This window comes from Balaenoptera borealis, assembly GCF_965194805.1.
Source record: "Balaenoptera borealis genome assembly, chromosome: 6".
Classification (NCBI taxonomy): domain Eukaryota; kingdom Metazoa; phylum Chordata; class Mammalia; order Artiodactyla; family Balaenopteridae; genus Balaenoptera; species Balaenoptera borealis.
The window spans coordinates 61,178,692-61,199,724 of record NC_138863.1 but is presented as its reverse complement, the minus strand read 5'-3'; the positions used below and the strand labels follow the sequence as shown (position 1 = coordinate 61,199,724).

The 21,033-nt window shown below is 35.2% G+C and overlaps 1 protein-coding gene across 10 annotated transcripts in view; it reads left to right on the top strand.

Annotated features, from left to right (window-relative positions):
- The window catches only part of DYNC1I2 (dynein cytoplasmic 1 intermediate chain 2), a 50,614-nt gene extending 30,138 nt beyond the window's left edge, over positions 1-20,476 (top strand). For 5 of the 10 annotated variants that reach the window (XM_082395409.1, XM_082395408.1, XM_082395407.1 and 2 more), the window contains 11 exons: positions 2,212-2,307; positions 2,536-2,698; positions 2,819-2,918; positions 3,409-3,534; positions 4,426-4,572; positions 4,944-5,057; positions 5,375-5,508; positions 6,397-6,541; positions 16,158-16,298; positions 18,154-18,279; positions 19,833-20,476. In XM_082395409.1, the coding sequence (XP_082251535.1) occupies positions 2,212-2,307; positions 2,536-2,698; positions 2,819-2,918; positions 3,409-3,534; positions 4,426-4,572; positions 4,944-5,057; positions 5,375-5,508; positions 6,397-6,541; positions 16,158-16,298; positions 18,154-18,279; positions 19,833-19,946 (1,406 nt within the window). In that variant the 3' untranslated portion in view covers positions 19,947-20,476. Of the gene's footprint in view, positions 1-2,211; positions 2,308-2,535; positions 2,699-2,818; positions 2,919-3,408; positions 3,535-4,425; positions 4,573-4,943; positions 5,058-5,374; positions 5,509-6,396; positions 6,542-7,178; positions 7,237-9,844; positions 10,075-13,630; positions 14,105-16,157; positions 16,299-18,153; positions 18,280-19,832 lie in introns of those variants that run through there. The other 5 variants (XM_082395406.1, XM_082395405.1, XR_014245598.1 and 2 more) reach the window with 4 other exon arrangements.
- Positions 20,477-21,033: the final 557 nt, after the last annotated feature.

Sequence of the window (21,033 nt, the reverse complement as noted above, 5' to 3'; positions counted from 1 at the left end):
ACCACTGCACCATCAGGGAAGTCCCCAGACTTAATTTTTAATTGAAGTAAATATCCTGTTATTCTAAAAGTCAACTTAAGTACAGTTAAATTATTTTATTACATTACACTGGCAGGTGACTTTATGGTAGAATTTCATTGTAATGTTGAAGCAGTACAGTATAGAATTGTTACCAGTTACACTGTTTTCAGATTAATAATCCGTTGTATATGAGAATTCATCTAAAAAGGAGTACTGTCTTTCTGTTTTTCTGTGTGATTATTTTGCCCAAAAAAAAGCTTTCATTTTTTTAAGTAGCACAAAAGCTGTAATTGGCATGCTTTGTAAGGAAGTGTCAGTGTGCAAGAGAGTGGCGATCACTAAGAATTCTTTTACGTGTTCTTTCCCCTTTGCACCACCGCCTCCTCAGCGGGGTCACTGAGATCACTAGCTTTTCTTGAAATGGCCATTTTCACTGGCAGGTGCATTATACCCTGTATTTTCAGATTGTTTTTCCATTCTGAATGTTTGGCAGGTTGATTGCTCTGGCTGCATTGACGGAGAAAGGGCTGACAAATGCGGTTGGGCTGGCTGAAAAGACAGTGATTACTGTTTTCCTTTGTGGCTGATTGAGGCCCTTGAAAGGAAAAATTTTAACCTTCACCATTTGGTTCAAAAGTATGAGCATATATTGAAATCATTCGTGCCATTTATCCTAGTTCTGTAAACTTGTCAGAACGTAAAAATCGCTCAATTTCAAGTAATGTAGGATTGGCATACGTCATTATCATTTTGATTAAGTTGGAGGTTGTATCATTGTGTGCAGTATACAGTGTCATTTAAAGCTTTCTTTCCTACAGGTACAGTTACATTTTTATTGCTTATACTATAGAGTTAGAAAGATTTTCATAGCTCTCCAAACCTAACACTATGTGTGTGGTTTGGCAGCTGGTGTGGCCTACAAGCTGCATTTTGTTTGCAGGGTAAGGGCTTATCTGTAGGCCTCCTGGAGTGCGGGTAATTGCACAGGCTCGCCATTGGGGAGAGACAGGATTGGAAGCAGTCAAGCGGAAGAATGTTATGCCATCCCATTGCCACCTTGTAGCAGAAAGACACAATCCCAGCAGTGCCATCTGGTTGTTGCTATCTAGTCAGCTGGCCTGGCTGCTGGGACCATGACTTGGCAGCTGGTTCCCATCCTTGACCATTCTTTTGTGTATGTCGTATGTATGCGTGTTTTAGATAATTTTGAACATAGGTCGGGGAAATGACTATAACTAACAAGTAAAGTCCCCTTACTGAATGGGCTGTTATTACTTGAGATGCACTCTGCTGCAGACGCCTGCTGCCATTCCCTCATAGACAAATGACACATCTGTTTAGGCAATAAAAATAAGCATTTGCTTAATAAAAATCCATCTCAGTATGTAGTGAAAGAGAAGGTAGGCAGAGTTGTATGTTCTAGAACATTTTAAAATAAGTAATTTAAAGTTATTTCCTGGTTTGGGAGTATAAGGGGAGATTTAATAATTTTTAAAAGTCTTATAAACATTGTATATTATCTCAATATGTATTTTTATTCAAGTTAAGAAATCATTATGTTAAGTGCTTATTGCCACATCATGTAACGGTAGATAATGAGACTTGCATTTAAAATGACAGAATAGAAAATGTGGTCTCATAGCTATTATCTTTAAAATCTGTCTCTCAAATAACAACCTGAGAGTTAATGTAAGCCGTCTTTATGCCATATGAAGACCCATTAGACACTGATGGTTTCAGATCACAAGTAAGCAGCCAGCTCTGTAGGCTATTTTAGACATTTGATTTTCTTCATTTTATAGCATTAATGTGTCAGCATGCTACATAAAACTATGTAGGAGTTGCATGTTGTTCTGTCTGGAATGATAAATGCTTGCAAGCTTTTAGAGATTTCCATGAGGGACTCATCCTAGTTGCTTATATATCTTATTTCAGTTTATGTTGCTACAGAATTTGATATGACTATTGCTGAGTTACCACATAGGTATGTATAAAAACCAAGAAGTTCCACTTAATTCTTTTTTTAAAATTGTATTGATAAAATTTATATTATTTGTACTTGTTCTGTCTTATCAGTAGTTCACTTTTGCTTTTATCTAAAGAGTTGTGATACTTTCTGAAATAATTACCTCAAGAGTTATCAGTTATTTTCATAAAAATAATTTTTGTGTTATTGTTCTGTTTTTTCAGATGAAGAGGAAGAAGATGACGTAGTGACTCCTAAACCACCTATTGAACCTGAGGAAGAGAAAACTTTAAAGAAAGATGAAGAAAGTGATAGTAAAGGTATCTTAAAGAATTCAACTTTAAAAAAAAAGAATTTAAAAAATTTTGTTGATTCCTGTTAAGACTGCTTTTATTATGTATATATTAAAGTAGATTAAAATGCTCTAAATCAAAGAGGTGAATCTGCTTGGAAAAAAATGAGTGGCGTTCATTGACGCAAATTGTGATAGTAAGGTGACATGATTTGAGTGGCATAAATCCGACTTCAGAAAAACGTTTGCCTCACAGCACCCCCGCACGAGCTGACTGAAGAAGAAAAGCAGCAAATCTTGCACTCTGAGGAATTTTTAAGTTTCTTCGACCATTCTACAAGAATTGTAGAAAGAGCTCTTTCTGAGCAGATTAACATCTTCTTTGACTACAGTGGAAGAGATTTGGAAGACAAAGAAGGGTAATGTTTAATTGCTAAAATTATGGGTTCAGCAGTGTTAAATTACTTTAAGATTAAGAGTGGGACGTTATAACACAGTTGTTGTTTTTTTTTTTTTTTTTTTTTTGTCTTTTTCTGTAGAGAGATTCAAGCAGGTGCTAAACTGTCATTAAATCGACAATTTTTTGACGAACGTTGGTCAAAGCATCGGGTTGTTAGTTGTTTGGATTGGTCATCTCAGGTAAATTATAACATAATTGGTTGCTATTAACTCATTTTTGAATTCCAGTAAGCAGGTAGTTTTAATTGTGGAAACTTTGTGTAATTAAATAAATGTATATTATTGAAAATTACAATGGATGATGGTTCTAAGGTTATGGTTGTCTTATGTACTTAGGAAGAAAGGATTGGAAACACTATATTTAAAAATCAAGAGTTTATGTATGCCACAGCCTAGTTTTACTAATTTTAATTGCTCACCAAATCCTTTGGATAGAATTGCAACACATATTTTAATAAAATATTTTAACATTAAAACATTTAAAATAACTAAACTAATTTAAAGTTTTACTAATGTTCCAGCAAGCATAACTCTAAGAGATATATTTCTTGGTGAAGTGTTAGGAATTCGTATTTTCAGAATAATTTGATAAAGACAGTTGAGTAACTAGGAATGTAAAACAGTTCTCATTATGCATAGCATTTTTTTCCCACTTGATTCTTGCGAGCAGTATCCAGAGTTACTTGTGGCTTCCTATAATAACAACGAAGATGCTCCTCATGAGCCTGATGGGGTGGCCCTTGTATGGAATATGAAATACAAAAAAACTACTCCAGAGTATGTGTTTCACTGCCAGGTAAGATGGTCTTTTAGCAGTCTTTCCCAAGTTTAAGAATTCACTAATGAATTTAGACAAGTGCCTTTCTTCTTTTCTTGTCAACATAATGATTTCATTGGATTGGCATTTACTAAACCACCCCATATTTGCAAACAGATGTTAACGAAAAACTGAAGACTTCTCAGTTCAACATGATCTGCGTTTTCTAGCTTTTCTGACATCTCTTATGTTTAATCACACCTAAAGTTCTTTGCAGTTGTGATTTTCTGTTATTGTGATTGATTGTATAAAAGGAATCTTTTATAAAATGTCTTTTCTACAGGGAGTTTCTCAGGAACTTATTTGCTGAATATACAATTAGATGGTTGGCCCACTGAATTACTTATACATGGCCTGAGGAGTTGGAACTAGATAGTTTTAAGTAGAAACATATGTTTGAAGTAGGAAACAGATGCAGATTTTTAAAGTGGATTTAGTGGGAGGTTAGAATTTGCAAGCCTTTCTGGTTGCATAAGTTATAATCTTTTAATAATATCATAATTCTGTAAAAACACTTAACTGAATCAAAACTAGCATATACTCTGTTGTCAGATTACTGTCAGAAGCTAAAATAGAGCCAGTTATCTGCTGGTTTAATGATGTAATCAAATTAAATAATTTTTGCTTTCTTCGATAAATTGCTTAAACATTTCTGTAAACAATCATTACATTTGACTTTTAAGCAAAACTATTCTAAAGCTGTATCTTATGTTCTAAAGCAAAATGAAATTTATAAGTATATTTACTGGTTTTTATAATCTCTGATACTTTACAATAAAGGGGAAAATGTTTTGGATATAGATTTATTTTTATAACTTGTCACGCTTCTTCCATTTGAACCTTAAATATAAAAATCTTGCTTATTTGCAGTCAGCCGTTATGTCTGCTACATTTGCAAAATTTCATCCAAATCTGGTTGTTGGTGGTACATATTCAGGCCAGATTGTGCTGTGGGATAACCGTAGCAATAAAAGAACTCCAGTGCAAAGAACTCCACTGTCAGCTGCAGCACACACAGTAAGTAAAGGGGTTATTTCCATTAGATTTCTGTTTTCTTTCACCATTAAATACTTAGCAGTGTCCATCAGAGTAGTCTCAAAATGTGTTTCCTTTGATGTGTGAATTTCTCATCATTTAGCAACCAAAACTGAAGGCTTTTTTTTTTTCTTTGTATTTTTGGAAATCTATTTTATTAGAAACTCATCTCTCTTCTGAGATAATGTTTTGCTAATCTACGGAATAGCATCGAACTTCATATTAAAAATGCCGTCAAGATATGAGACTGGATATGAAACAGAATACCTGTGATTATACAGTAAAAATTATTTCTTTTTTTTTTTTTTGGTAAAATAATCCCAGAAAACTTTCTTTAATATCTCTTTCTTTAGCATCCTGTATATTGTGTAAATGTTGTTGGAACACAGAATGCTCACAATCTGATTAGTATCTCTACTGATGGAAAAATTTGTTCATGGAGTCTGGACATGCTTTCCCATCCACAGGTAGGTTAAACTTGGAAAGCTCTGAAATTTTGAGGGAAATATTGGTATTTTTTTTAAGTCTGTATAAACCCTAGCTTATGTTTTTCATAAGTGTTTTATAATAGTATTATAGTAATAGTTTATAAATCTAAACATGTATAAATGTAATTTGTGGTATATATACTTCATTTTCAAACCTGCTTCATTTAATCAAACTAAATTTATGTAAGTAGTATAGTAAAATAATTGTTTACAAACTAATTAAGACTAGAAAATTTTCTTTAAAAAATTAAAAATTATAAGTTTACAAAATAATTTACTCAATTTTTTCTCTGTAGGATAGCATGGAATTGGTTCATAAACAGTCAAAGGCAGTCGCTGTGACATCTATGTCCTTCCCTGTTGGAGATGTCAACAACTTCGTTGTTGGGAGTGAAGAAGGTTCTGTGTACACAGCATGCCGCCATGGCAGGTAAATCTAAACAGGAATTTACAATTATTTAAAATTCTCCCTTGAATAATCGTATTAAAACAAATTGCCTCTTATTCAAGTAGAAATCTGTCCTAGAGCCACTTGTTATTTGTGACAAATTATTTAAATTCAGGTATATAAAATTAAAACTTAAATACTTTTTTAAAATAAAAGGTTATTTTGGATCATGATGTGTTCTGGATTTTGAGGGTTGTGGTGTGTTGTGATTTTTGTACGTGTGGACATGCTCACAAAAGTTAGTGGTAGAAAGTAGCATTCAGCAATTACAAATACAAAATGCACATGCCACATACTGACCTTTAAAGTTGTAAATAAGATTTTCAGCTGTTTTTCCATCTTGATTTATTTGGACTTTGAGCCTTAGTTCATTCCTCCTGATAATTGTACAGTGATGTCACATACACGTTTTAAATTGACTAGTATTTCTCCTGCTGTTCAACCTGTTTTGAAATTGTCTAGCTGTACCTTATCAATTGCTTCCTTTAAAAAAAAACTGAGTGTCCAGATTTCATCTCAAGTACAGATCACCTTCACTTCAAAGCTTTTGATTTAAAAGTAGCCCAGATTCTCTCTCTTACATGTAGCATTCATTTGTCTCTATTCCACCACCTCAGAACCTCAGATATTGGACTTTTGATTTCTGTCATCAATAGCATGATGTTTATGGTTCCAAAATGTACTTAACCACTTTAGTAGCCTTATCAAATCTGGATAGGTAACACTCAACATAATTATTCTGATGTGTTACGAGCACAGAGTTAAGTTTGTTGAAATTATGTCAAAGTGTAATAAATAAACCCATGATAACATATATTTATAAGTGGTCTACTTACAAGAGATTTCCCTATTTTCACTCTTATGAAACAGCAAAGCTGGAATCAGTGAGATGTTCGAGGGACATCAAGGACCAATTACTGGCATTCATTGTCATGCAGCTGTTGGAGCAGTGGACTTCTCACATCTTTTTGTCACTTCATCATTTGACTGGACAGTAAAACTTTGGACAACTAAGGTATCTAAAAACAGATGTCTAGTCAAGTGCTCAGGTTTCTGACACAAGGTGGTGCTCTATTACTACATGGGAAAGACAAAAAGCCTCCTAATAGCTTAGAATGATTTACTGATAGATCAAACCTAATAAGTTACACACAACATGAGTGAACAACTAGATGTTGAAGTTTTCTTAAAAGTATGCTGACAAGTGTGGTAATCCCACACATGACCAACACCAATCTTCCCACCACTTCAGGCTTTTCAAGCACAGAACTGCTTACCCTGAACTGAGTTGGAGGAAAAGCCCCTGAGGATCTCACATGGCACTCACGTAGCTGCCCTATAGCCCAACACAAAAGCTGTGCATTTGCTCTTTGAAGAGCTTTTAGAGGCTGTTCAGAACTGCATTGGCTCACAGAGCTGATGGAAACCGGAGAAAAGATAGATAAAACCTGATGTACAGTAAGTCTTATACAATGAGACTATACATCATAAACTGGAATCATTAAGAAAGTATTGTGTAAATACTTCTGTGTAAATATATGTGGATGCATATATATTTTTGTTTTCTGCAATGCATAATTTAAATAGTTTGTTTGGGTTTTAATAAGCTTTGAAAAACCATTTATGTTATAAAGTGCTTCCTGATCCTACAGCAATTCCAGATAGATGTGACATTGCCCTGCCTCATTGAAAGTCTCAAGGCAAATCCAGGTAGGGAACATTTCTTCCTGTGATAGGCCTTGTAGTTTCATTTGGCCCCATTTAAAAATTAAAGTGCCTTGACTTTTCTGTCTGGCTTTTCTGCAGTATTACATTGCTGCTGGCAAAGCTGCATACTTGGAATATCAGATTCTATTTAAATTAAGTTAAATTTTAAGCTGTGTTTTTTCATGTTTCCGTCTGCCTTATTCTAACTTTATTTGATTCTTCAATTTCTTTGAGAAAACCTAGTGGTCTTAAGAGATATTCTTCACTATTACAGTGGAACTCATTTATTTATCAAATGCTAGCCTCAGAAATCAGGGATGAACTCACTATTCACTCTTGTCCTTTCTTGATGCTTTCTTAGTGAGTTAGAAACTTTGTCTCTTAAAATTGAACGTTTTCAGGTTTGGGATTAATTAGCAGGCATAAAAATAGCATTTAAGTCTAATGAAGGAAAACATATTAAATAGTGCTTAGGGCTTAACACAGTGTCTAGCATGATAGGCACTTAACAATATTCATTCAGTTCCTCCTTTTCCTCTTCATGGAGATCAGACGCTCTGTCTGAATGCATATAGTGTCAATCATCTGTTTTCTTTCCTAGATTGTTCTTGGATTTTTTTTTTTTTGAATGAGATTTATACAGTGGAAAAAGGTAGAGGTAGAAGATTCTAACAACCACCAGCAAAGAAACGCATAATCCAGCTAGTAAAACCAAAGCAAGATGCAGAATTGGAAAGATGAAGCCAACTCTCTCTCTCTAGGCTGTAGGCAGCCACGTAAGTGGCTAGATTTCTGGTGGGATCTTTTATCTATTTGTAGATTTATTATTTTTAATATCTCAGGGCTTCAGTTTGCCATCCTTCTTTTACCTTTAAATTTGAGGCTTCCATTCTTACATATATTACCAAATAGGACTGGAAAATGAAGACTTCATCTTGCCTAAGCAAGAACAGAACTTATATTTATGATAGCAGACTGATTGATGCTTGCTTTTGTGGTACTACACAGCTGGTTGATTGGTGGTTGATATTTTTTGTTCCTGTATTTTGCTGTATTTCAACATAGAACTGCCTACTGAATAAGAATGACAGCCAGGCATATCTCTTTCTTTGCTAATTGGGCTAGGCATTGCTTCCTTCTGTGAGCTTCATATAGAAAACTCATTTATTCATTCATCTGTGATACATGGCTCTCCACTCCCCACCCCCCCCATGCATACATACCTCTCCAATGTTAGTGGCCAAAGGATAGGACAACACAGAACAGGGTGTTTTTATAGAATAGCAAGTACCCTCTAGAACTTTATCAGAAGAATTACCTTTTATTCTGACTTATCTTCACACAAATAGTTCTACTCTATGAAGGGTGGAGCAGCAACAGTCTGCTGAGTATTTTTTTTATTTGGCCATATTATGGCTCCCAAGGTCATTGTTTTGATCTTGGATTTATACTTCATAGTTAATTGTGTTGCTGGTATTCATTTTTTTCCCTGAAAACTTGGTAGAGCCTCTGTGCTCTCCAACACAATGATAATGAATAATGGGCAAGGTTTTAAAATAATCTCTTCTTAAAGACATTGTTCCAGTTCCATTTTAAGCTTTTTACACCAGTATCTTCACATTCATGAATTTAACAGATTTTAAATGTTTTTCTTTGCCTTTACTTTTTAAGTGTTTTCTGACTCTAGGAATTGAGCCCCCATAAACTGGGAGAACAAATCGCTAGATATTGCTGTGTCTTTGTATCCTTTAAGATCTGTCTCTGCCCCAATAGCGAAACGAGATTCTTTCTTTTTCTCCCTTTCTATAAGTCCTCTAAAAAATCCTTAGAAATCTCAATTTGTTACTGCCTCAAATTTAGTTTCAAGTAATCTACTTCTGTCGTCTGCTTCTAATTTTTGCAGAGTCAGGAATTTTAATGTAGTGACAGAGTTCTGGATCATCAAATTGTTTACTTTTTTGAACTCAGTTATTTTTAGTAAAGAAGATGAAGATAGATCGTTTTCCACATTTTGGTGAAGGTTAATTTAAACCAACCAGGACATTGCTTCTAATATATTTGAAGGACACTGTTAACTTTCTAAAATACCAAATTTGAAAATTCACAACAGAAACACTTTGGCAGTCCTGAAAAATGGTAGCAAGAATATGTGAGGAGTAGAAGCTTCTTGAAGGTAACCTGAGGATTCCATAAGCACTTGATTAGGGGTAGACCTGATAAGTGAGCTTAATATTCCAACCACATTTAACCATACTTGTTACAGATTACTTTCAAAATATAGGAATTATTTATTTGGAGGACAAAATGTTTTAATGTATGCACAGTATATTCCAGGCTCAACACTTATTTGAAAAGCTTTAACCTTTTTAACTCTTAGAAAATACCATAGTAACGTGTTTTTGGCCAGTGTCCAGCCTGTCCTTTGCATAGTCAGAAACTCAATTTTGTCAGTCTACTAGATTTGATTAGCTATGGAGTGCTGACTAGAACTCACAGGCTTCTAAGACACTGATGCATTGGAGAAGATCAATTTATTAATTTACAGTGAGAAACAACTGCCAGAAGGCCTAAATACTCATGCTCACCTGACCAGCTCATTGTTTCCCTGTAGACAACCCACATGGGAAGCCAAATTATAATCAGAAGGTTGCTTGGTGAGCAAGGAATTGGAACAAAAGAAGGTTTCTGATTTGAATGTTTAGTGGCATCAAGCAAAGACAGCGTGATTCATTCATCTTCACATAGAGATAACCTTGCCATGGGTGGTAATCCTCAGGATCCATTGACTGAGATGCTGTCTCCTGAGCAGTGCTTGAATTGGGCACTGTCTTCATTTTTCTTGTAAGACTGCTTCTGTATATTTCCATTGCTTTTAATAGACACATTGCTTCTGAAAAAGTTAGTATCTTCCATCAGGTTATATAGGAAGGTATTTCTGCCCTTGGAATTGTTTCTTTTTAATGAGAATCTGTTTATTGCTGTCCCGATCCAAGTGAGGACACACTCACTTCACTGTTATGTTCATGGATTTACTATAGGGACTCTTTTGGTTATTAGTCTAGAACTCCCCAGTTACCCCCAGAAAAATACAGAATTACTGTATTAGTTTCCTGGGGCTGCCGTAACAAATTGCCACAAACTGGGTAACTAAAATAACAGAAATTTATTCTCTCACAGGAGGCTAGAAGTCTGAAATCAAGGTGTTAGCAAGGTTGGTTACTTTTGGAGGCTCTAAGGAAGAATCTGTTCCTCTTTCCATGCCTCTTTTCTAGTTTTCGGTGGTTGCCAGCAATCTTGTGCTTTTTGGCTTCCAGCTGCATCACTCCAGTTTCTGCCTCTGTCATCGCATGGAGCTTTTCCTACTTGTCTCTGTCCAAATTTTTCTTTTCTTTTAAGACAACAGTTGTGCTAGATTTAAGGCCTACTCTAAGCAGTATAACCTCAGCTTAGTTACATCTGCAAAGACCCTTTTTCCAATATCGACACATTTACAGGTTCCAAATGGACTGGAATTTGGCAGGGGGCTGGGAGGTGGGGGGGACACTATTTAACCCATTACTGTAAAGAGCTCAGAAAAAAATATGGTTTGTCCCTTGACCATACAGTATTTATTTATTTATTTATTTATTTATTTATTCACCACTGTACTAGAATGAGTTACCTGTGATTATTCAAATGCTATCTACTGTTCAAAGAATGATACATTCTTTTGATTCATTCTTTTGAAAAATATGTTTGCAAACCTTTTGTTTATAAGAATTTTAGAGCTGCAGTGACCTTTAGACATCATGTAGTTCAGTAATTCTCAGTTTTGGTCACATTAGAATCACCTTGGCAATTTTTAAAAATTCCAGTGCTCACCTGGCACCCCAGACTGATTAAATCATAATATCTAAAGAGACTCAGGCAACAGCATAATTTTGAAAATCCCTCCAGGGTTAGCGGGATTACAATGTATAGTCAAGTTTCAGAACCACTGATACAGAACCTTGGTTTTGTAAATAAGGAAATAGGGGCCTGGAATGATGAAGTGACTTCTCCAAAGCCTTAAAGCTAGTTATTGGTAGCCCTGAGATAAGAGTTTATATCCTACGCCCCTCTTCAGCTCTTTCCTGCTGCCTCTCTTCCATTTAGGCAGAAGTTCTCTTCAAGTTAAGAAAAAGTATTACTATTAAAAAGTACTTGAAATGATCCATTTGGGATTTTAATTTGCAGTATCATATATGAAATTAATATATTATGAAACAATTTTGGTGTTGTATGTGTGCTTTCTTTCTCTTTGAGGGGGAAAAATTGTTAATCCTTGGATGACTGTGTTTTTTAAATTAAACTTGAAAAAAAATTACAAAGGTTTCTAATTACATTTAAAATTTGGGAACATGTTGCCATTTATTGTATTTTTATTTTTAATATAATCTTTTACCCAGTTATAATGCATCCTGCTTTTTGCCTCTGGCTGCATCATAGTCCCCTGAATAGATGAAACATTTTATTTAATAATTTCCTGAGATATTCAGCAATCTTCTTTTTCACTTGAGAGATCATTTTTATGTAAGTTTTAATCTAATTTGTATATAACATTTTTCATATTTTATAAAAATGGAATCATATGGTATGTACTTATTTGTATCTGGCTTCTTTTGTTCAACATTATGTTTGTGAGAGTCATTCCATATTCTTGAAGGTAGTTGTAGATTGTTTATTCTCTCAGATATATACTATTCCCTTATGTAAATATACCATAATTTATCCATTCTGCTGCTGATGGTATTTGGGTTGATTGTAGTTTGGGGTTGTTATGGATAATGCTGCTATGAGCATAGTTGTAGGTGTCTTTTGATGGACACAAGCACTCATTTCTGTTGGGCATATACTTAGGAGGGAAATACTTGGCCATAAGGTACGCATGCATTCTGCTTTAGTTGATACTGCCAAGCAAATTTCTAAAATAGTTTTACCAGTTTATAATTCACCAGTGGCATATGAAAGTTTTCCTTGCTCTACAACCTTGCTGACACTTGGTATTTTCTGCCTTTTTTTTCATTTTAATTACTCTGATGGGTATAGTTGCATTGCAGTTTGGTTTTCATTTGTATTACCTTGAGACTAAAGAGGTTATCTTAAGCTCCTTTCCATGTGTTTATTGGCCATTTCGTGAAGTGCCTGTTTAAGTCTGCCCATTTTTCTGCTTAACCCCTTCTTTAAAAATAAAAATTAAACATTAATTTTAAAAATCTTGTAGACCAATACAGATTCTTATAGAGTCGAGCATGTGCACATGACTGTGAACAACTTCTCTTTTAAGTCTTTGATGAGAGACCATAAAATTGCCTAAAATTGGGATTTTCTTGAAGAAGTATACAATCGCCTCAGGATTTACAGGTCTTAGCACAGTGTTTCTTCATCGTTGTTGTGCATCAGAATCTCTAGTGGAGCAACACCAAAAAGACTGATGAAGTACATTGAGGGTGGGGCCCTGCATCTGGACTTTTTAAAAACTCTGCAGATGATTGTGATACTCATCCCAAGTTGAAAACTACCTCAGAGGGAGACTTCACTTGGCATTGTTGCCAAGGAGAGTTATAGGAAAATAATGATCTTAAGAAGGAAAAAAAACCTCTTAGTTTCTGTTTTTAGCTTACTTATAAGTTTTGTTAAAATTTTTGTTTTCTTAATTACAAACAGACATTTTTGGCTATTAAGATAATCATGCAGTTGACATTGATATCTGAGAATTTTAAATTTATAATTTTAAACATTTTATTATGGAAAATTCCCAGTAGATTCAAAAGCAGAAAGAGGAGTATAACGAAACCATTGTACTCATTACCTAGCTTCTAAAATTATCAACATGTGACCAATCTTGTTTGATCTGTTCCCGCTTACATTCCCTCCGCAGTCCTGGATTATTTTAAATGCAGACATATCATTTAATCTATAAATATGCAGTATGTATCTCTAAAAAGTAGTCATTAAAAAAAAAAAAAACTGTAATACTACCATATCATTGTCACATCCCCCAAAAATAAATAGTGATTCCTTAATTTCATCAGATAGCCAGCGTTCCATTAAAAAATTTTTTTTACTATTTACTTGTTTGAAGCAGGATCCAAATGAGGTTCATTTATTGGCGATTGACATATCTTTTGAGCCGCTCTCTTAAAATAGGGTTTCCTTCCCTGTCTTTTTTTCTTGCTGCTGCTGTTGTTGAAGAAACCACGTTGGTTGTCCTATTAGTTTCTCACGCCTGGGTTTTGCATTCTTATGGTACTGTTCATATTGTCGTATATAGTTGTAGATGTTTATAATTCTGTAAAGAGAAGCTTACCCTTGTGAATCACTTGGTGTCCCCCAGTCCTTATGTTGACATCTCTTCATTCTTTTTGGTCATTTGAAGCTTACTCTGCAGTAGATTCCTCAGGAGGTGCTCATGGGTGCATATTCCCATATTCTGAAGAGTCTGTCTATTTATGAAGGTCAGTTTGGCTGTATGTAAAATCCACAGTTTACATTTTTTTTTTGATTACCTTAAATATGTTACTCTATTGTTTTCTGGTAAAAAGCATTGTCAAAAAGTATGATGACAATCTGATTTTTTTTTTTTTCTTTACTCAAGACTTGGTCTTTAAAAATCTGGATGATCAAATCTTTTTTTTTTTTTTTAAGGGTTGAATGTCCTAGATACACAGGATTTTCTTTAATATGAAGTTTCAAGCTGTCTTTTCTTTTAGGAGAGTTCGCTTAAATTAAGATTTTGGTATTCTATAGTATTGCTTTGGGTTTTTTTAGGGCCTGCCATTATACATATATCTTTGTTAATCTTCTTTGTCTATCAATTTTTTAAAAAATTCGCTTTATCTCTTCTTTCTTTTTTAAAATAAGTGTTATTGAGATATAGTTCATATACCATAAGATTCACCATTTTATAGTGTGTACAATTCAGTGGTTTTTGGGTTTTATTAGAGCCATCCTGGTGGTATGAAATGATAGCCCATTGTGGTTTTGATTTGCATTCCCCTGATGGAGAATGATGTTGGGTATCTTTTCAAGTGCTTATTTGTATTTGTAGATCTTCTTTGGAGGAATGTCTGTTAAAACTTTGCCCAAGTTTTAATTGGGTTATTTGCCTTTTTATTAAAATGTTGTAAGAGTTCTAGATACAAGTCCCACTTATCAGGTATATTATTTCCAAATATTTTTGCTTATTGTATAGGTTGTCTTTTCACTTTCTTGAGGGTGTTATTTGAAGCATAATGGTATTTAATTTTGATTTAGCCCAATTTATCTTTTTTTTTTGTCATTTGTGCTTTTCTTATCTCATCTAAGAAATCATTGTCAAGTCCAAAGTCACAATGATTTACTCCTATGCTTTCTCCTAAGTTTTATAGTTTTAGCTCTTATATTAGATCTAAGATATATTTGAGTTAATTTCTGTATATAATGTGAGGAAGGAGGGGTCCAACTTCGTTCCTTTGCATGTGCATATCCAGTTGTCCCAGCATCATTTGTTGAAAGGCTATTCTTTTCCTATTAGTTGTCATAATACACTTATTAAAGATCTGCCACAATAACTTTGTGTAAGATTTGAGTGAGATCCTTTTTTTGTTGGTTATTGTCTAGTAGTGAAATGAGTTTTTCTCTACATTTAAGAGGAAGGGAATGGGCAAGGTTAGCTTTTCTGGTTTCATAGTCTAGGTTAAAGCTCTTCTGGAATTTTTGCAAAATGGGTATATATCCCTCTATCTTGTACTTTCTGAAATGTACCTTTTTCCGTTTCTCTCCACCACCTTTATCTGAACCTTCTCTTTCCTTTGTCCCTATTGTGCTGTATTCCACAACTTGGATTCCATTCCTGGCAGTTTCTTTTTGGTGAGACTGTCTTGAAAAGGGAGCTTTGATTTGTTAATTTTGCAAGTTTATCGGGCTCAGACTGCATCATTAGACCTTACTTATATCACACTGGAGTCTGCCTGCAATTATTTATAAATCGAATTCTGTTGAACTCCCTCCCAGTCTCTGCTGCTGCTCTCAGACTGACCCCCACACTGTCCAGTGAGCACCCGCTGTGGACTGTGAGGCTCTTCTGTTCTGTTCTCCAGCTGTCAGAAGCCCTCGTGCCTTCCCATGCTTCTTCCCACACAGATGTACTGTGCAGATCTCATAGTAGTCCAGGGTTTGTTTCCACCTGCTTACATTTGGAGCTTTGTCTCCTGATTTTGTTGTATATGTTGTCTGTGAATCTTTGGTTTTGCTATCCTCATTGCTTTGTCTGGGTTTATGGGGAGATTTAGAGGAGATTCAAAAAGTACACTGCCATTGCTCCCATCTTTCCGGAATCCTCTCATTGAAATGTTTTTAAAGCACATTCTATTCCTTTTTTTAAACAGTATTGTGTCTACAAGTTAAACAGAAAATGCAGTCCAGTCATTGATTCTTTTTTTTTTAATTAATTAATTAATTTTATTTATTTTTGGCTGTGTTGGGTCTTTGTTGCTGCGCGCGGGGCTTTCTCTAGTTGCAGCGAGTGGGGGCTCCTCTTCGTTGTGGTGTGCGGGCTTCTCATTGCGGTGGCTTCTCTTGCTGCGGAGCATGGGCTCTAGGCGCATGGGCTTCAGTAGTTGTGGCTCGCAGGCTCTAGAGCGCAGGCTTAGTAGTTGTGGCACACGGGCTTAGCTGCTCCACGGCATGTGGGATCTTCCCGGACCAGTGATCGAACCCATGTCCCCTGCATTGGCAGGCAGATTTTTAACCACTGCGCCACCAGGGAAGCCCCAGTCATTGATTCTTAGTTCCATAACTCCAGGTAATTCTTTAGGAATTATAGGAACTTTTTCTAGGCTGAGTTAAGTATCATAAAATGTTATCATACCTGTTGAATGTATGTCATATTTTGACTGTGCTAAAAATCAACTTTTCCCTTTCAGAATAACAAGCCTTTGTACTCATTTGAAGATAATTCGGACTATGTTTATGATGTTATGTGGTCACCCACCCACCCAGCCCTGTTTGCCTGTGTGGATGGCATGGGTAGGCTGGATTTGTGGAATCTCAATAATGACACAGAGGTGAGCAGGAAAATAACAAAAATTGCACTGAAAAATAGAAAATTGGAGATTTATTGAATAATTTGTGAAATTCCTTTTATCCCACGAAATGTAAAAGAACTCTGTGATTGTAGCTTCATCACAAAGAAACCAAATAAGCTTTGTACCCTAAATAATAAACAGCATGCTGTGCAGAACTGAAGGGAGAAATATTGTTGCCAAGAGGACTGGGGCATTTCCTTTTACTTCTAAAAAGCACTATCCTGTCTCTAATGTCCTGGCAAAGTCTCATTCATAAGGCAGCTGGGATATTTTTGATTCATAGGCTAGAAAGCAGATAGTTTCAGATCGTTGACATATGTTAACCTTAATTCTGAATTTCTAAATTATCTCTTAGCCTTGATAGAATTGTATATTATCCATAAATATTAGTCTTAGGCTGACTTATTTGAATGAAGCAAAACGTATTTTGATGACTTGTTCCATGAAACACTGAAAACAGTGTTACTGTTTCTATAAAATTAATATAGAAATCATAAAATTTCCTAACTGCTATACTAAAATGAGTTATTAGGAATGAAATTTAACTGCAGCTATTATTTATGTTTAACCAGGTTTATTTTTACCAATGTGGAGAGGCTTAAAGTGTTCTTAGAGTTCTGTATTGCTGTGTGGTGGTAAGAAGTAATGTTAGCAGTTCTGCCAATAAAAGTTTTTGAGGAGAAAATCTCTTGGTGCCTTCCCCCACAGCCCACTCTTTCCCACATCTCTTCATATTTCTAGTGGCAAGTGTCCAAAATCCCTTGAAGTAAATTAGTTGGTTATACAGGACAAGGAAATTATATACTGGAAATGTAAGAATTTTAACACTGTGCTAACTCGTGCTTTAGTAGTTTGAAGAGGAACATTCAGATACTGCTAGGGAAAGGTATTGACTGGTTAGATGACTGGACTTGATGATACATTTCTAGTTACCTAGAATGAGACCAATTTTTTTTCTTAATTTGGATTTTGGTGTTAGACATTCGTGGTTACAGTAAAATTTGGATCTTTTCTATAATTTGGTAACTCAGAGAAAATATCTAAGTTATAATTTTTCTCTTAGAACAATTTTGGCACTCTGGAAGGTTAAATTAATCATTTGAGGATGACTCGTGTCAAACAGTAGGATTATTTTTAATCAGATTTCAAAAATTTAAAAGTTATGGTGATACTGTTCTGAGTCAGACATTGAAGGTTTGCTCCATGCGTGGCAAATAATTTCTTTTTTCTTTAGCACAGCAGAGGGTACAGTCAGATTCCAGGGGATGGTGCCATTGTGTTGGTGACCTCATCCTGCCCTGCTCCAGGCTGTCCATGGGCACAGGGGCTTTGGAAAGACGCATTCTGCAGCTTTAGTATGAACTGTTTCTAGCAACTGTGGATCAGATCACAGGTTTTAGCTAACAGAGACGCAAGCTACAAAAGTAATTCCTGTCCTCTAAAATTGAACCATAATCTGTTTATGAGGGCTTTTGAGATGTTTCTTTAAGTGAGGTTTTGACCATCTGTTTTCAAATGGCTTGACTTCTTAAAGAAGTTAAAACAACAAAGAATCCTTTATTAAAGAGAAGATCTTTCAAAATGATGTATCCAGTCATGTGAAAATTTCTTATATAAGGACTTAAGTTATTTTCCCAAACCATTTTCGAGCATTGACTATAATGTCATTCAGAATGTATCACTGAACAGGAAGAAAGTCGGGAAAATTCTTTATCTATTTTCATCTTTGTTTTTAAAAATGTAGCCAGATTGGAGGAAAGAAGAATTAGTTTTACATGTTTATAGAAATCCTGATGAAACTTTTAACACTGCACTATATTTTAAATGACTTTAGGTGCCAACTGCCAGCATTTCTGTGGAGGGTAATCCTGCCCTTAATCGCGTAAGATGGACCCATTCTGGAAGAGAGATTGCCGTGGGTGATTCTGAAGGACAGATTGTTATATATGATGTGGGAGAGGTATGAGGCTCACTGCCTATAATTTTGACACATCTATTTAGCTTTCACAGCATTGCAGTGGCAGTATCTTTCTGGCTAAAACTAGTCTTTGAAGTTCATGAATTGATAAAACTTACTTTTCACTATAGAAGCAACTCTTGAGATTAATTTTCTTTCTAAACTGAATGTCCTGTGTCCCCATGCAGCAGATTTTGAGGGTAGTATCCATATGTTGGAAGTACCTTCAAGCATGCATTGCTGGAAATTAGAAATTCTTCAGGCAGAAGAAATTCAGAGTTATAGTTGGACTTTGGTGCTTTACAGAATTGTTATTGAGATAAGATTTTATTTTTCTGTATTCATAGATTTCTTTGGGCCAGGTAGTGGAAATCAAAAGTAATATCTTTTAAGAGTTATCTGATGACTGTGTGAAATGTCAGTCTTGACTCCTTGAGCCTTGTTGCAAAGCCATTATTATTGAACCCAACAGGATGACTTGCAGCTCTCTCATCTGTACTGTTTGGGTTGACTGTACACGATGCTCAGGAGTGATTTCCTCATGTTTTAGCCCTGGCTAGCGCCTTAGTCACTCTTTCTTTTGCTCTGCCTTATGATTCCCCATTCTCTCTGGAAACCCCACAGCCTCTAGCAATTAGATGTGGAGGGAGGTAGAGTGAATCATTTAGAACAGCCAGTTGAACTGTCTGCACAGATGGAACTACTCTGTGTCTGCACTATCCAACGTGGTAGCCACTGGCCACATTTGGCTATTGAACACTTAAAATGTGGCTAGAACAACTGAAGAACTGAATTTTTTATTTTATTTAATTTTAAGTAATTTAATTGTAAATAGTCACAATTGTCTGGTAGCTACCATATTGGGCATCACTGTCCAATCTAGTCTAAAGTCATATGGTAGGTTTAGAAGCAGGCACATCCATTTGCCACACTGAATGTTTTGTGCCCTAATATGGCATGCCAGATTCCTCAAATATTATAATGGCAGCTGTCAAAAATCTTTGGTTATTGGACTGCTTTAGTTAGGCAAAAGCATCACACGCCTCCTTTCCCCTTTTGCTATTGGTACATCACTAAAGTGGTAAGAAGTAGCATACCTTTTGATGAAGATGGATTAAGATATCAGGAAAGGTTATCTTAGGTTCCAAACAAAAATAAACACTTACAAGAAACCAGATCTTATGAACCATGCTTCACAAATTATTTCATACTAGGAATGGTGCAAGAAGTAAAAATTTTTCAGGAATTCCTGCCCACCAGCAAAATCCATGAGATAGTGCCTAGGAGTTATATTTACAGAGCATCGTTGTCATTCTCTCTTCCACGGATGATGATAATAGCAAAATCATTTCTGAGGCTGTCACAACACACTTCCCAAACACTATCTTTTGTTTTGAAATGTTATAGATCGTTGGTATAGTCTCTGTAATTATGGAAAGGCCATTCGCGTCAATTATTACTTTTTAATGGAAAAAGTATTTGAAAACACTGAATAATAGTAAGTAAGATGATCTTTTATTTCAGTGTACATAAAACACTGTATTTCTTTTTAACAGCAGATTGCTGTCCCCCGAAATGATGAATGGACACGGTTCGGCCGAACACTTGCAGAAATTAACGCAAACCGAGCGGATGCAGAGGAGGAAGCAGCTGCCCGAATACCTGCTTAGCTCCTGAAAAGGGAATATGTAGCCGTAGTGGATTTGGGGAAGACTCTAAGTAGATCCTAGAACTATTTGCATGCTTCTATCTAAATGATAATTAAAAGGAAATTTCGTGGATTAAACTGTGGATTTAATGCAGCAAGCAAATCTTACAAAGTCCTTTTTTATATAACATGCATCTTGTTTTGGATTTGTGTCATTTTTAATGCAGCTGATTGACTTTACAGAATGCAGCCTTTTCTGAATTCTTATACACAGGTGTATATTTGGTATTCTTTTGAAGTCTTTTCAGCTTATAACACTATACACAGTTATTTCTAAAGCACAGATTAAGTAAGTTCTACATATTTTTAAATAATCACAATTCCCTGTTAAACTGATAATGTTCTCACTAACCATAATATGTAGGAACATTGTTTATTCTTAGCCATAGCATGAATACATCTATCCAGTTCCATTCTGATATTCTTTTTTTCCTTTATAATTCATGTGATAACAATCTATAAATAAACACAAATATGCTTTAACTTTTCAAATTTTCATTTTGATTTACTCCTTGCAATTAAAATTTTATTAAATTCTGCCGCTTTTGTAAAGTATCTTTTTTTCATCTCTTTCTTTAAGCTCCTGTTGTAAGCAGCCACCTCAAACCTCATAAAGCTTTGTGCCTTAAATATACCATATAGTATACTGTAGATCTCCCAGTGCATTATGAGCTGATGTCTAGATAATCTATGTCAGTGACAGAATTTTTCCTAGGTTAATTTTTGTTTTAATCCCTTTTTTCTTTCCATCTAAGATCTATTTAATTTAAAGAATAAACAGAAAGCTGCCTATTATTTTCACTGATTGAGATTATATGTGAGCCCTCTGAGACTGAAACCTTTGAGAGAAGTTGATTTTGTGGTTGCAGTAGCCATGAAGGAAAGTGCTCAAATGAATTTTGTCATTGAATCAACTCCACATCTTGAGATCTGTTACTACAACCTTATCTATAAGCCTGAAAGGTAAGTGGCAGATATCTAAGGATTTGTGTTGCAGTCAACCTGTTTCAGGACTAGAGAAAAGGATTATGCTCAGATACTGAATTTAT